Raw genomic sequence first — 17,088 nt, 5'->3', positions numbered from 1 at the left:
TCGTGCTCCTTCACTCCTAGGGAATTTGATTAATCTGAGTTATTAGTTGTGTCAAATATGGGAAAGAAATACAGGCCTAGGCCCTTCATGTTCACTCTTGGTAATGCCTGAGTTATATTCATTCTGTTTTACATTTTCCCCAGAAAATCCAATTATAGAATTATTTGGGGGTTCAAATGGTCACCGGCAACAATGGAGCCTGAGATTGCTCTGGAGAATAATTCTCTCTGACAGGGAAGTTTACAGAAAGGTGTTCATAAAGTATTTACTCACATAGAAAGACGTGCTGTTCTCACCATGTTGTCACAGTCTCTGAAAAGACAAAAAATAAAAGCAGTCCTGCCTCCCCCTGATGTGAAATGTTCATCTTGGGGGTAAGTCTGAAAAAGGCAGGACTTCTTACAGTGTGGAGGGGGGAGGTTTTCAAAACCTGTTATCTCATACCTTAGAGCAGCTCTAGCTTACTGCCAGTTGTCTGGAGTTACTGCAAAGGAAAGTGGTATTCAAAGAAAGGTCTGGATTCATGGCATCCAGGTGATCCTCGCTACATTAGGTTTAATGATTCTGGCCTGTTTTATGGCCTATTGCTTATTTATTTTCAAGTAACTACCCCGGCATTGATCAGTGTAGATGTTGGGATTTCTTCTGCTTACTCTGATTAGTCCTTGGTTTTTTTCTTGTGGCCTCATTCACCATTCATCTAGATACTAATGGATGATAACCACAGAACAACAGCATAGGCATTTTTAATATGCTAAACAAGACTTAGGAACAGTTATTCAACTTGCCTGATGCCTTGCAATTATTAGGAAGCAAGAGATAGACCAGAAACTCTGAAATGATCCCAGAATTCAATGGGATGAGTAGGAGAAGATGGTGAAAAGAGACATTTGTGAATAAAAATTAATCAGACTTCATTTTTGCATGACTCACTTGCAAAAGAAAAAAAAGTTTTGTAGAGTGGGAAAATATTTCTAGGAGAGCGAACTGTACCTTCTTTACAAGGGATGTGGACACCACAGGTACCTGTTTGCATTCCAGGGTGCTTTTCAGCTACAGGTAGCTGAAAAGAAATGTGACAAGAGAACAGTGAAAACATGGGGTGTTTGCTTATACTTCCATTGTTTGCAAAAACCCCAGAGGCAGATAGCTCTGAGGCAGGGTTGTGCTGATGTCCAATGTGACTGCTGAGTAGCATCCCATCCTCCCCAGACAGTGTCCAAAGCATGGGACGGGAGAGCCCGGGCTTCTCTCTTCTACAGTGGAGAATTTTCTTGAGGTTCTCAGCAGACTTCACTTAGGTCTCACAGGTTGCTGGAGACCCTTTATCATGTTCTCACCTGCTGGCTGGGACCACAGAGATCTGGCATTTTGCTGTGTAAGGGAACTGAATCAGTATAGAAACCAGGAGGAAGCATCTGCAGGCCACATGAAGAAGACTTGCTTGGAGGCACCTATAGTACCAGCTATGAATAGAATGCCATAATGGTGCAGACGAGAAAGCTGGGCAGAGGGGAGTGCTGAGATTGAGAGGCCAAGGGGTGTCCAGCAAGAGGCATCGTTTAGGTTGATTGAAATAAAGCAGTAAAATTTCAGTAGATGGATAACAGCTTGTATAGATAAGGATGAAGCCTCCCGTCTATATAATTCTAGATCCTAATCTCTGCAATGTACACTCAGAAAAGGTACCTTAACCTAGGAAATGAAGAGTATTTTTTGGCATGGAAAAAGGTATGGAGAGCACCAAGTCATCGGGTTACCTGCATTTTCTGGGCACGGGTCTGAGTGGAGAGAGAATGTAGTGTGCTGTGGCACTGGAGCAGAACCATGGAAGGTCTTGAATTTGAGAGTGAGAAGCTAGATCTTTTGTTTCAATTGATCATCTTTTGCAGTGGCAGAGCACCAGATATTTTTCAGCCTAAAATAACCATGAAAGATGATGCCTGAGATGATAACCTTATTGGTAAAACAGCAGGGAAAGGAAGCCAGACAGGTGCTAAGCCTAGATGATAAAAGAGAAGTTGTCTCAGTGTGAGGCATTCTGGGAAAGGATCAGCAGTTCTGATTATCTGCTTAGAATACAAAGGGGAGTTTAGGACAGCTTCCAGGTGCACGCCTGGGTGAGAAGGTGCAGTACTATCTCCTAAGATAGGGACAGAGCTGCTGACAAGGTCCAAGGCCACGATGGTTGCCACTGTCATCTCTTACCCTGCTGTGGTTCAGCTCTGAGCTTTGTTTCTATTTGGAGCAGTTGAGATATGGAGTTCTCCTCTTGCCTCCTCCTTAAGCTCACTGTCCTTGCCCTTTAGGTTCTGGCTGTATGTTTCGTGGTTCATGGGGCTGGTTTTCATTGCATGCTGTATTTCTTCATTGTTTAAATGTGTTTCTTAGGAAGGTTCATCCATCCTACCTGGAGGCTGTCTATAAATCACAGTTCATATGTGCTTTTTACAGGTTCCACAAATGTTTCTGCTTATGGCTCAGAACTGCACAGCTCTCTGACATCAGAGATACATTTCCTGAGGAAGCAGAACGAGGCCCTCAGTATGATGCTTGAGAAAGGGTCCAAAGGTAAACAATCAGTGGCCACCTGCAGCCTGAACCCCAAAGCCCTGATTCAAAGGATTACCAGTGCTGACATCTAGATTCTAACGTGGTAGCTCTGATAGCTTTCTACCTTTAAGTGCACATCCAGTCCTATGGGGGAAGGGGAAGGCAGTGTTCCTGTTTTATAGCTTAGAAAATGGACACAGAGGAGTTAATGCCTCACGTAGCTATTTTGACAACTAGAGTATAAGCCTCCAGCACAGTGTTTCTACTGAGGCCTCAGTACATATTACTGTATTTTCTCATCTCATCATCTCTTAGGAAGAGAGAAGCGCTGGAAATTTAATACTGCCAACTCTGGAGATTTTTCTCCTACTAGTGAAGTTTATCCAGCATTCCTTATAAAGATCCTTCTCTTAAGTCCTTCTCTTGGAGGTTAGCTACCAGAGAGCTTTCACTTAATTTATTGTTCATACTTAGAATGATTCTAGAGTGAGGAATTAGTAGCCCTGTATCTCAACTAAGAATTCACAGCCTAAGCAACTGCCCTGCTGTGGTCATAATCAGGTGCTACAGTTGGAATTTGGGCCAGTTTATTCCACAGTCCTGGGGGATATGGATACTGATTTTGCCTTATGAGTCAAAATTTGGGCTTACGCAATTCATTCATTCATTCAGCAATCTTTTTCTATCCTGTCCTACAGGGGATCTGAAAAGACTGATAAAGAAATAAATGAGCCTTTGTATTGTATATCAGAAGATTGTTGTCTGATGGGTGAGCTGGACATACCTATAGCAGGACTGGGGCCTGCTGTGATACAGGCAGGCCAGAGAGTGGTAGACCCTCAGCTCACAGACACCATTTTTCAAGGGTCAAGTCTGGACAGGAAAGGAAGGATTATCCAAGGTGCCTCAGGATCAGAGTTGGAGAGCAGACAAGGCCCAGGTTAGAGGTGAAGGTAGTGTGGATGACCAATCAGGAATGATATGGCTGTGCTGATGTTATGTGGACCAACAGGAGCCCCTTGGAAATAGGTGAATCATGGTTAAGAGTAGATTTACACCAGGCGTGGTAGTGTACGCCTTTAATCCCAGCACTTACAGAGGCAGAGGCCAGCTGATCCCTGAGTCTGAGCCTGGTCTACAGAGTGGAAATAGGTGAATCATGGTTAAGAGTAGATTTACACCAGGCGTGGTAGTGCATGCCTTTAATCCCAGCACTTACAGAGGCAGAGGCCAGCTGATCTCTGAGTCTGAGGCCAGCCTGGTCTACAGAGTGGAAATAGGTGAATCATGGTTAAGGGTAGATTTACACCAGGCGTGGTAGTGTACGCCTTTAATCCCAGCACTTACAGAGGCAGAGGCCAGCTGATCCCTGAGTCTGAGCCTGGTCTACAGAGCGAGTAGATTCACATCCAGGCTGTGCCCTTCCTGTCTATATGGGTACGTGGAAGCCTTGACCAGTCATTTGTTTCTCATCTGGAAGATGGGGAAATTCACAGTACCTGCCTTATCAGTATGCTGCGAAGATGCGGGGCATTGAGACATGTGAGGGCTTACGATAGCACTATTCCATTAGTGCTGGGGCGTGCCACCACTACCACTTCTGCTCTCGCTTGGTGCCTCCAAGGCCTCACCCCATCCCAGGGGAGAAAGCTGAGGTACCGAGGAGTGAAGAGCTTCACTTAAGATCATTGTCAGCAAGTGGAGAAGTCTCAGAAGAAATCAGTCTCTCCACCTTTTAGTCACTGCTTGTGGCCTAATTGTTTCCTGAGCTTCCAGGAGTATTTTATTCCTCTGGAGAGTTCATGGCCTCCTCTAGGGTCTTCTCTGCAAGAAGCTTGCTTCTGTCCATACTCACATATCTGGGTCCCTGCCTGTTGCGCTACCCATTGTGTATGCTCTCTAAGGCAAAGTAATGAGTTTTTCAAGGCCCATTATGTAACAGAAAGTTAAACAGGCCCCTTTCATTTCAGTGATGTTTAATCTGTAGCCTTGATGTTGACAGATTTATCGGCCTAAAATGCATGAGATAATTGGAATGCCAGAGCCATAAATGCCAGATTAAATCTCATTCTTTTCTGTATTCTTGGAGTGCTTGAGCTGAAGTGTTGTACCAGTGTAATAATGTTGGAAAAAACAAATGGTATCCCTTCTCATTTTGGTATTTGCAGATAAACAGAAAGAGAATGAAAAATTACAGGAATCCCTGTCCAGGAAGGTTGCAGGTCTTGAGCACCTTCAGCTAGAGTACGCCAGTGTAAGGGAAGAAAATGAAAGGTTACAGAGAGACATCAATGAAAAGGAGAGACTCAACCAACAGCTGACTCAGGAGGTCTGCAGCACCCACCAGGAGCTGAGCAGGTGGGCTTGACTCAGCTGTCTCTGCTGCCCTACGATGCCTGCGGAAGTGATCATGGCAGTAGACACACTGGCTCCAGCCCTAGTGTGCAGAAACAAGCACTGTCAGCTGGGCATGAAATGTGGGGCATGGTCCTCTAAAAGAGGAGGAGAATGATGGGGCTGGATGTTGTTTTCTCCTAGGGTAGTCAAGGATTTTCTGAAAATACTCCTTTTGAGTACACAGTGAGCATAGAGAGCTAAAACTATCTGGAGATGGTCATGTTTGGCAGAAGGCACATAGGCCCTAAGACAGAGTTGCTATGGTGATCAAAGAGGGTGCTATACCTGACTATAGTAGGAGCTGAGGCCACAGAAGGGTGAATGCTAAATTTTTTGGGCCCCCAGCCACATGAAGATTCCAGTTTTGCTCCAAATGGCATAGGTCACTGGGAGACTCTCAGTGAACTGGGAAGACATGAATCTGAATCTGTCCACTCCTCCTCTTAGACCCTGCCTTGTTCCATTTGTCAACACACAGGACTGCCTCTGCTGTCTGACCGACCACCCTCAACTTCCCTGCCCACATGCACTATCCGACATCTTTAGCTGGAGGTCCTGTCTCTTCTCCAGCTGTGTATCTCTGAAAAGAGACAGCCTTTCTGATTCCATTCCTTAGGTATCTCACAGGAATTGGAAGATGACTTCCTTAAAAATGGCCATGAAGCTTACTTGAAAGAAGGTCTATTAAGTGTGAGATGTAGGGAGCTGGGGGGCTGTGATGGACCTCTTAACTGTGCATGTCTCAGCATATTTTGTCCATACTCTGGCTAAGATGTTCTGGGCAGCCCTGTGGGAACTGGATAAACCTCCTTTTGAGAGAATTAACTCCTCCCATGCTGGAACTGTTTCAGGGTGCAGGAAGAAATGAAATCAAGGCAGCAGCTGCTCTCACAGAAGGACAAGCTGCTTCATTCTCTCCAAGTAGAGCTGAAGGTGTATGAGAAGCTGGATGAGGAACATGGGAAGCTACAGCGAGGTATTATGAGCTCACCCTAGCCATTGGGCAATGGGCATGGAAAGACACGGCTCTTACTTTTTTCTGTACTCCATTAAACCCACACTGGCCCATAGGTAGACGAGGTGTGTTTAGAAGCAACTCTTTGGCCTACTCTTTGTTTTTGAGGTAGAGTCTTGCTATAAAGCACAGACTAGCTTTATACTCAAAAGCCTCCTGCTTTAGCCTTACAGGCATACATCACCATTCTTGGCTCTTGGCCAAGCTGAAGTCTGGAGCCTCGCTCCCTTCATCTCAGGTTGCTCTGACTTTACCAATAACTGCCTCTAAGCAGGTCTGTCAGCACCCACTGCGTGGGGCTCTGAAAATTAGATGAAGGCATTTAGTAAAACATCCTAGTTTCATTCCTTACATGTAGTAGGCATCCAGGAAGTAACTTCTGTCATAGTTTTCCCGTCATCCGTCCAGCAGATATTTCCAGTGTCACCACATGCTGGCCACTGCTGAAGTGCTTGTTAGCCTTAGTGCTCTCAGCTTCCAGAGAATGCATATCAGAGTGCTTCAACGATGAGGTGCAATGTTTGAGAATCAATTTTGAGGCACAGTGGGGGGTTTTCTAAAACTAATTTTCCAGATGGTTTCTTCCTATTGAAAGTTTATCTAGAAAGGGTCATCTCACCGCTTTTGCTTCTTCTCAAGTTGCTTCTCTTGTTCTTGCTATTGTGCTGCCTTTTTAATACACTGTAGCCCTTAAAATCGTCGCCTTTCATTCTATAATTCTGGTCCAAATAGATTTTATTACTACTAGACATAATTTCAGGGTTTGGTGTGCAATTTGCTAGGCTTTTATGGCCAGAAGTGAAATTAATTTCCAGCTCTTACTTAGCCTGTGGAATAGCAGCAATTAAGTCAGCCAATATTTTTGTTTTTAAAGTCGAGTTGTTATTTTAAATTGTACCTAGTTCTTAGGAGGGGGCTAGATGGTGGGTGGTGGATAGTGGGTTGAAATGCCCTTGAGTACCTTTGATGACTGACCATTGATCCTCAGGGATATCAAGGCTTCCCTTTATATGTGTCTGCAGAAGCCCGAGGTGAGGCATCTGGAGAAGGCTGGATGGGGCTGGATCCTTTCAGCAACCTGCATGGCCTCCTGACCGAGATGCAGGCTCTGCGCAAGCAGTTAGAAAAGAGCATTCAGACTAACAGCACCCTGAGGAGCAAGCTGGAAGAGCAACTGTCACAGGGGTCAACAAAGGCCCAGGAAGGGGCCCTCACTCTGGCTCTTCAGGCCCTGTCTGTCACTGAGTGGTCACTTCAGCTGGACAAACATGGTAGGGAACTTGCCTCTTCTCACTTTGTGGAAGTGAGAATGGATCTGTGTGACATGTGAGCTTCTGACTAATGCTTTTCTGGCTTCTCTCATCTCAACATGGTAGCATACTCTCTGATTGACTGGACACTGGGTTCTCTGGAAGTGGAGTTTGAGCTTCCAGCAGCCCATGCTGTCTTCATTCTTGCTCTACCCATCTGTTTAGTCCTACCCATAGCTCACCAAGGCCAAAAGTCTTTTCATTTTCTTACCTTGGTTTTTGTGTTTGTTTTTTGGTTTTTGATAGAGGGTTTCTTTGTATAGCTCTGGAGGTCTTGAAACTCACTCTGTAGACCAGGCTAGCCTGTAACTCAGAGATCTTCCTGCTTCTGCCTCCCATTTTTGGGATTCAAGGTGTATACCACCATACCCAGCTCTTTTGTTGCCTTTAAATGAGATCCCATACTCCTTACTCTGGCTGTCAGTATCTTGTAAGACCTGGGAAATCTTCTGTTACGTGGTGGGTCTGGTTTGCATTTAATTACAGGTTTGTATAGGGCTTGGAGTGTCTGGAAAGGAACAGAAGACAAGGTAGCCTTGACACACACCCAGGAAGAACTGTAACAAACCAACAAGCAGTTATAAGGGTCCCCTGCCCACACATGAGCTTTCTACTGATTGGATTATTGTCTACCTGTCACCTGACCATTCCCCTGTTAATTTAGAGTTTTATTTAAAGAAAGAAAGAAACAAAAAGAGAGAAAAAAAGAATGGTAGCATGGCTTTTGTTATTAGCAATGTTATGGTGAAAAAACCCACTAGGGGAGTCTCAGAAGCTAGAAAAGTGTCTTATCAAAGCATCTTTGCTAGAGTACCATCACTCCATGCCCCTAGTGGGGCAGGAGTGGAAGAAACTTTCATGAGAGATCCCAACACCTGAACTCACTCATTGCTCTGCCACTGGCATGCTGGGTTATCCCTGTCTGTTGGTCTCCTTTACCAAACAAATTACAGCATTGTTCTGCCCCTCCGTGCTCTTCAGAGTTCAGTGGCTTCTCAGGTGTGAGAGTGCTTCCTGTATTACCTGGTATCACATACACCCCCAGTAAAGTGTTTCAGATGTATTATTTCCAAGTCCTGTTGCAGGTCACTTTGCTCTCATGTTCAGGTTGCTATAGCAGCTTCCACACTAAAATCCTCCAGCCTAAAACACAGACCTCAGCCTGACATGTCCCACCTTGAGTCGGTCACTTAGCCCTGAATCCTACAGTGTCCTTCCCTGTCCCTAGGCTACAGGAACTGTGTTTCTTCTCCCTGAATGATGACTCATGTCTGTGTCTTTGCACCTGCCAAGTGCTTTGCTTCGCTTTTCTTTCGCTTTGCTTCTTCCCACAGGGCACTGATAACTTGTCTTAACAGATAACTCAGGAGTTAGCTCCTGTGATGTCGCATTGGTCTGGCCCCCTCACATGAGTGCCCATCTCTGTGCTTCCCTCCCTTTTCCCTGAACACCCTGAAATGAAGTTAACTGTTTACTGTTTTGACAGGAGGGTTCTTCTAGAGATGACTCTGGGCCTGGTCACTCTGTTACCTGGTATCTGCACAGGGTACCAAGGAGTGACTGGAATACACATGGTACTGGTTGCAGGGCTGGTGTGCAGAAGGTGGGAGTGAACGCTGTGTTCCTGAAATGGATGTATAGATGGGAGATATTCTTCCGCATTCTCATTCCATCCTACCTGTAGTGCTGATGGTGGTAAAGCTCAAATTTTCCTCTCTTGTTTTGTTTTTGGTAGATGGCAACAAATGTCCAGAGGGCAGTGATAATTCATTTGATCTGTTTGAGTCCACTCATGCAATGGCTCCTAAATCAGGTACAAACTGGGTAACTGCAATAATGCTGGGTAGATAATAGGGCTTTTAAAATAGAAGTAAAGGATGTTGCTGGCATCCGTGGCTTGACGGTGGTTTGGGACTTAGATTTGTATCTCTAGAAGATAATTGCTAAGCCATTGGATCTATCCCAGGTGTTAAGTAAGCACAACTTCAAAGGAGTTAAGCTTAAAGCTTTAAACTGAAACCACCTTAGTATGGATTTCAAAGACTCTGGGATCTCTTCTCATCCCTTTGCAGTGGGGTGACTACACAGATATGTCATCATCTCTGTACTGTGCTTTAAAATTCTCATACTTCCTAATTTTCACCAATCTAGGCCTGCTCCCTGAAGATTCAAGGATGCAGATTTCTCTGTAAAATGTTTTCCCAGCCACCCCAGTCAGAATCAACCAAGTTAAAAAGCAAACATGATTTTCTTTCTGCATAATGCTGCCTTCCTGTCCAGTCCATCTCATGTCACCTCTTCCAGGAAGCCTTCTTGACTTCTCTCTCCTTGCTCAGATAGTTACTTTCCCTTGAGTTCTGGCTTTCACTGTCTTACTGTACTTTCTGCAGCCTCATTGGACCTGAGCTATTGGCATGCAGGTGACAGCATGGTTCATCTTGGCAGTCTAGGGTCGAGTAAGTGTTCAATAAACATTGGTTAAATTGACTTGAATCTTTGCCCAGCATGGGGTAACACATAGCTGGAGGCGCAGAGCCAAGGCCCTTTCTGCTGTGCTCCTCCAACATAACTGAACACACATGCCACCCCAAGAAGATCTAACATTTCACCACTCTTTTTGTAGCTTCTGAGACTCTTCTGCTTTCTGGAACTGATGCTGACTCCCTCTCCTGTGACAGCAGTTCTACCCTGAGCCCCACTTGCATGCCCTGCCTGGTTCCTGGCCACCAGGTGTGGGCCAGCAAGAGTGGCCACCATATACTGGGCCTGATTGAGGACTATGATGCCCTTCATAAGCAGATCAGCCGGGGCCAGAAACTGCTTGCCAAGATGGACATTCAAACTCAAGAGGCTCTGAGCCCCATACGTCAAAAGCTGGGGCCAAAGGTAACCTGAGTGCCAGGCTGGGGGAGGGAGATTGTTTCCTGCTGCCTAAGTAAAGCAGAGGGGCTGGTCAAATTCTCTAGAAGATGTGCAGTGTCCTAGACTTCAGTAAGGCTTTAAAAGGGAAGAACTAGATCTTGAAAAGATCATTCTGAGTGAGGTATCCCAGAAGGAGAAAGACACACATGGTATATACTCACTTATATAGACCTATAAGATATGATAAACATAATGAAATCTATACACCTAAAGAAGATAAACAAGAAAGAGGACCCGGGGTTAGATGATCAATCCTCACTTAGAAAGACAAATGGGATGTACATTGGATATAGGAGAAAACAAGTAAAAGGACAGGAGCCTACTGCAGAGGGCCTCTGAAAGACTCTACCTAGCAGTGTATCAAAGCAGATACTAAGACTCATAACCAAACCTTTGGCAGAGTGCAGGGAATCATATGAAAGAAGGGGGAGTTAGTATGACGTGGAGAGAATAGGAGCTCCACAAGGACCAAATATATCTGGGCACAGGGGTCTTTTCTGAGACAGACACTCCACCAAGGATCATGTATGGATATAACCTAGAACCTCTGCTCGGATGTAGCCCGGGGTAGCTCAGTAACCAATTGGTTTCTCATAATAAGGGGAACAGGGACTATTTCTGACAGGAACTCCATGGCAGGCTTTTGACCTCCCTACCCACCAAGGGAGGAGCAGTCCTGCTAGGCCACAGAGAAGGACTTTGCAGCCAGTCCTGAAGATAGCTGATAAAACAGGGTCAGATAAAAAGGGAGGAGGTCCTCCCCAATCAGTGGACTTGGAAAGGGGCAGAGAAGAGATGAGGGAAGGAGTGTGGGATTGGGAGGGAATGAGGTAGTGGGATACAGCTGGGATACAGAGTTAATAAAGTGTAACTAATAATAAAAAAATTTTTAAATAAATAAATAAATAGGGAAGAACTGGGAAGGGTTGCTCAGGAAAGCCTGAAAGTGATGTGGCAGTTTGTTGCTGATCAGCTGACAGCTTTTTGAGATTTCACCCTGGGTTACCATGGCCACTGCTAAGTGATGTGCTGCACTGCTCTCAGCCACTCTTTGTCCCACTGCCCTCTCATATCTAGTCATTTTACTCTTCCACTTACACATCACCCGGGTAGACCTGTCTGCTTGGACTGGGGTGGCTGTGGGCCAGTTAGAAGCCTGACCTTCTAAACAGAGGTACCAAACCCAACCAGACTTGACCCTACCTCACTGAACTCTCATCTGACTGTGCTGTTCTATAATTTCTACAGCCACTCAGATGAATGTGTTCCTGAGAGATAGTCTACGTCCAACTCAAGGTCCTCTTCCTGCAAAGGAGTTTTTGTGTATTTTACCCCTCTGAAACCCTGTGAAGGAAGTACTATCACTCCATTATAGAGATGCTAAAAAGCTGAGTTCTCAGTCCTGCAACGTGCTCTCTATTGTTACACTGCTGGCCATCTGACTCCACTTTTCTCTGGGCAGCAGCTCTTCGGGTAGCTGGACTAACTTCAGTCTGCCTCCGGCTCTGACATGTTTCACTCTGAATAGGCAGGGCCACAGGCTGCAGACCCTGTTTCCCACAATATCTGTCTTCAGCCTGGTTCTCCTGACTCTTCTGACTTGGCATTCCCCATCTTCTCTATCCCTCTTCTCTCTGCTTCATCTTTGTGCATTCCTCTCATCTCAAGTTGCCTCTTGTCACAGACTCATGTGCCTGGCAGACACAACTTATCATGTGCTTGACAGATACCAGTTTTGCACTTCTTCCAAGGCACCAGCTGACATCCACAAGTTCCAGATGGTACATAGCCTCTGGACTGCACTGATTAAGTTTTTTTCTTTTCTTGTATATGTATGTATACATATACACTTGTGTGGGGTCACATATGTGCAGGTGCATGTATGTGTAGAGGCCTGAGTTGATATCCAGTCTCATTACTCTCTGCGTTATTTATCAAGGTGGAGTTTCTCAGCTGATCCCAGAGCTCACTGATCACTGGTGTAGCTAGCCAGCTTGGCTCAGGGATCCCCTGACTTGCCTTCCTCAGGTGGCCACCACATCTCCCCAGCTTTCACGTGACTCTAGATCAATATGCTTGCTCAGCAAGTACTTTATGCACTGAATAATTTCCTCAGTTGCTCTTGGGATTTTGCTGAAGACACTTCAGTTTCCTGTGCTATTTGCTTTGGTTTTGTGGGTAGCTTTGCTTGTTTTGTATTACTATATTTAAGAATCAGATTTGCATTTTATCTTCTAGTAGATGATAAGCTCCAAGAGAGAAAGGACAGTGTTTCTGCTGAACATTAAATAGCCAGTATCTAGTCCCCTAAGCCTGGTAAATAATATTCCATAAATTAACACTAATAAATTCCTCTTCTTTTTTGATTAAAATATTTGTTTTAAAAGCTAGAAATTGTAGAAAAGCATAAAAGCCTTTCTTAAAATACCACTTAAAGGTCAGCACTTAGAAATATATATGTATATATTAAACATACAAAGATAAACATAAACTTTTGGGACATTCATAAAATTTATAAAATAATGACATATATGAGGTTCATATATTTCAGCTACATGTATTAATACTTTTCCTTTCAAGCGCTTGTCTTCCAGTGGCTGCCAATAAGCTATTGTGGACATAGCATGGGCTATTCTCTCTTTGGCTATTTGTGGGCATGTCAACCTCACTGAGTCATCGTTATGTTCAAATTTCTGATTGTATTTTGATTAGGTATGACAGGGGTTTCCCAGTATAAAGGCTGTGAATGTTTTAGGAATCTTAATAACTATTAGCATGTTACATTACTCTCTAGAGAACCTGTGCCTATGGTTTTGAACTAGTGCTTGTTTCAGTACACCTTTGTCTTTCTTGAATAATCATATTTTTGTCATTTTACTACCTGAACAGGTATGTAGTTGTATATTTATCAGCTGCAAAGAGAAATACTTTTCATTTTCCTCCTCCTCCTCTTTCGTATCTCTCATCCTCTGTGCCACATTTTCTTTTCTCCTGCCTTTGCCACCTCTTCACGTGAGTATTCCTCCAGCACAGGGAAGGAAAGAGGTTTCGCAAGACCCCTGATACCATACATTCTCAATAAACTGTCTGGCAAATGTATCAAGTGTTGTACCCTGGGATGAATTGGTATCGTTTGTTCTGTGGCAATCTGGGTTCTCTCTTGGTCTAGTAACAATAGTTAATGCTGGTAGTTACTAATCATAGTTACTGATTGGGCTAAACTTGCCACCAAAATTCTTTTCTTATGCAGTTCACCAGTGCAATGTAATCCCAGCTCCTGCTCATCATGTGACACAGGAGCTCTAGTCTTAGTGAGACCTTCTGCTGACTATTAAACGGTGCTTGTGTGTGAGTGATCCCTGTGATGGTGGCGTATAATGTTCTTGTTGTCCTTTGTAGGATTCACACTTTGTGCCTCTGAGCACATTTCTCTCTAGCATGAACATAGCCAAGCTGATCCTGGAAGAAGCCTCCAGGTTGCTGAAGCTCTTCTGGAGAGTCTCTGTTCCCACGGATGGCCAGTGTTCACTTCACTGTGAGCAGGTAGGTGATCACATATGCTGGGAGGCTCAAGTACACAGAAGCCTGCATCTCTATTGGTTCATTGTCCAGTCCAAGAATGTGCCCCACCTTGAGGGTATGTCAGAGGGCATGTCGCCAGAGATGTTGGGGCCACACTAAATTTTTTTTTTTTCAATGCAATTTATTCAGGAACCTTGAACAATCATCTGACCCTGGGTAAAGCCAGCCCACTTTAAATAGCCTCTGGGTAGCCAACCTCAGCATGCCACGTGGGCAATGCAGATAGGTCCACATACATGGAAGCAAGCCAGATCCTCAGCCTTAGCCAAATGTGGAGTTGTTTGTGACAGAGAGCACTCACCATCGGGAAGGTGGAAGGCGGAAACCAGCTCCATCTTTCAGGCGTGGCATTCCACAGCTCTCTACAGTTCCCCCTTTTTGTTTTGGACGCATCAGGCAAGAGTAGAGGTCTGATCTCTGATATTAGAAATAAATTGGGACTTTGTACCGATGTTCATTTAGGTGTCATCCACCCAAAGAGCATCAGACCCGTCTGATACCTTTTTCTCAGAGGCGGGACCTGGGGCATCAACCCGCATGCAATCAGACATGCTCTTCTCTGGGTCCAAAGCGGCTGACCCTGAGTGCAGTGCTTAGCCTCGCATCCTGAGCATAACATTTTAGCTTTTTATGGTATCCAACCATGCTTGGGGAGACTGTCCTGCTTCAATGGCTGTAAAGGCCTGAATGGTCATGGCTGCATTACGCTGTTGTGAGACTCTAATCTTGCATATATACCACAGGCAAACCAAGCACACTAAATTCTTACCCAAGCCCTAGCATGGCATTATTGACTGGAATCCTGTTAACATTTTGTACATAGGGAAAGCGTGGTTCAGGCCTTGGGCGGAGGAACGGATTTGAAAGCATATGTGTGGGAATTCTGTATTTGCTCCTCTCTTGATAGGTCTCACATGTCACCTTGTTCCTATAGACCAGCTGCTCATTTTCTTAGCCTTGTGCTTTAGTTGTCTCTGTCTGGAAGTTCTGATTTGTTGTTGGCTTTCATTGGATTTTTTTTTTTTTTTTAATAGTTGAGAATGAAAGGTCAGGGGCCATGCAGGTGGAGCCTTGTCTTGAGTTTTATCAGTGGGGTTCATGTGCGTCCTAGCACAGTATACAACACCCTGGCTAATCACAAAGCTCCCTGAGAGAAAAGCACGATAGAAAAGGAAGTTATAGTTCTGCATGGAAACCTGACAGTGATTTCCTGTGATTTCCTACTTTATTTGACTGGACAGATAAATGTTTTCTAAGGTGATCAGGAAGGCAGAAGGAAAGTTTACATTTCAGGTCACCACTTCATTTAGTTTTGGCAGCTCAGTGCTCTGTAATCTGGCAATGAAGTTGTTGTACTGAAAGTTCCCATGACAAGAGTGTCCTGGGGAGGAATTTGAATACACTGAACTCAAGGATATTAATAATCATTTGTGTGGCATGGGGCAGTCATTCTGGGCCCACTTTTAGCTGGTGGGACACTGGCTGGAAGATGAATGATAATAGGATCCCTTGAGCTCTAGCCTTGGTGGTTTTCCCTTCTCTCTCTCTCTTTTTTAAAAATTTTTTTATATTAATTACAGTTTATTCACATTGTATCCCAGCTATAGCCCCTTCCTTCATTCCTTCCCAATCCATCCTTCCCTCCCTCATTTTCTCCCATGCCCCTCTCCAATTCCACTGATAGGGGAGGTCCTCTTCTACTTCCATCTGATCCTAGTCTATCAGGTCTAATCAGGAGTGGCTGCATTGTCTTCCTCTGTGGCCTGGTAAGGCTGCTCCCTCCTCAGGGGGAGGTGATCAAAGAGTTCATGTCAGAGAAAGTCCCTGTTCCCCTTACTAGGGAACTCACTTGGATACTGAGCTGCCATGAGCTACATCTGAGCAGGGGTTCTAGGTTATATCCATTTGTGGTCCTTGGTTGGAGTATCAGTGTCAGAAAAGACCCCTGTGCCCAGATGTTTTGGTTCTGTTGCTCTCCTTGTGGAGCTCCTGTCCCTTCCATGTCTTACTATCTCCCCCTTCTTTCATAAGATTCCCTGCACTCTGCCCAAAGTTTGGCTATAAGTCTCAGCCTCTGCTTTGATACACTGCCGGGTAGTCTTTCAGAGTCCCTCTGTGGTAGGCTCCTGTCCTGTTCCCTGTTTTCTCCCTCTTCTGATGTCTATCCCATTTGTCTTTCTGATTGCTTTCTCTTAACCCACAGACTTTTCCATTGGAGGCTTACATGACACAGTCCGCCTGTTGTGTATGTCCTATGCCTCTCCACTGACTCCTCACCGTCAAGTATTACATGTTACATAAATAGAGAGGGCTCCTTGATCACCCAGCCATGGCATTGTTTTCTATTTCATCAAAGCCCTTATTACACATTGTAATTATATATTGTTTGCTTAATGCCTGTCTCCCTCTCTTTTCCTTTAGTGGCTTTGTCTGTTTTGTTCATGTTTTTTAATGAATGAATGACTAGATGGATGAATAAATAATTTCTTTTCACTCTCCAAAATCAGTTCTTACTTTAAATTATTTTAAAGGTAACATGTCTATGCTAAACGGTTTACCCTCAGTGGAGTGTTTTTGCCTTTAGCAAACAGAGGCAGCTGTTTGTTAAATAGACAGAATCCAGTTTGTGGTTAATACATGTATGCACACATGTGTGTGACTTCACACACACACATACTCATAGACACAGACATGGAGAGAGAAAGAGAGAGGCTAAATTTGTAGCCCTGTTAATCCTCCTCCACTTGCAAATCAGTCTGGGAATTGTCAATCTTTGTGACGATTCACAGGCACCGATGTTAAGAAGCTAGTGCATTCCTGTTGTAAGGTAACATATTTCTTTTATATTTATTTATTTTTGTGTGTGAATTCATGCTTATATACTGACTTGCATGTGGAAATTATAGGCTAGTTTGGAGGAGTCAATTCATTCCTTCTACCATATGGGGCTAGGGGCTCAACCTCAAATGAGCAGGTTTGGTAGCAGATGCCTTTGGCTGCTGAGCCCCGTGTTTTAAGATTTTAAAAATGCATAATGGCATTAGAAATTGAGAGTTTTACTGAAAGAAGAATAAATATGATATCAAGGAAATGCAAACTGTATAATCCTACATTTTCTTTTTAAAAAATTAACTGAAGAACTCCACATAAAAGACTGTAGAAATAAATAAAATTGGAATCAGAGTAGCAAACCCACTATAGATCTCAAAGCTTGTTTCTTGTGGGAGGAGCCTGGGCTTCTATAGGAGATGGCTTGTTTCAGGTACTTCTTCAGATGACCTTAGAATCTATACCATCCTAGCGGGAGAA

The 17,088-nt window shown here is 44.3% G+C and overlaps 1 protein-coding gene across 12 annotated transcripts in view; it reads left to right on the top strand.

The window, feature by feature from the left end:
* Cdk5rap2 (CDK5 regulatory subunit associated protein 2) overlaps positions 1–17,088 on the top strand; it is a 190,066-nt gene that overhangs the window by 162,284 nt on the left and 10,694 nt on the right. For 8 of the 12 annotated variants that reach the window (XM_060381219.1, XM_060381224.1, XM_060381222.1 and 5 more), the window contains 8 exons: positions 2,455–2,571; positions 4,722–4,911; positions 5,802–5,926; positions 6,988–7,236; positions 9,011–9,088; positions 9,666–9,731; positions 9,899–10,161; positions 13,597–13,740. In XM_060381219.1, coding sequence (XP_060237202.1) covers positions 2,455–2,571; positions 4,722–4,911; positions 5,802–5,926; positions 6,988–7,236; positions 9,011–9,088; positions 9,666–9,731; positions 9,899–10,161; positions 13,597–13,740 — 1,232 coding nt within the window. The remainder of the gene's footprint in view (positions 1–2,454; positions 2,572–4,721; positions 4,912–5,801; positions 5,927–6,987; positions 7,237–9,010; positions 9,089–9,665; positions 9,732–9,898; positions 10,162–13,596; positions 13,741–17,088) is intronic. The other 4 variants (XM_060381226.1, XM_060381221.1, XM_060381220.1 and 1 more) reach the window with 1 other exon arrangement.

This window comes from Meriones unguiculatus, chromosome 3, assembly GCF_030254825.1.
Source record: "Meriones unguiculatus strain TT.TT164.6M chromosome 3, Bangor_MerUng_6.1, whole genome shotgun sequence".
NCBI lineage: Eukaryota > Metazoa > Chordata > Mammalia > Rodentia > Muridae > Meriones > Meriones unguiculatus.
Note: the sequence above shows the minus strand (reverse complement) of the source record. Positions and strands in the feature narration are given on the sequence as shown.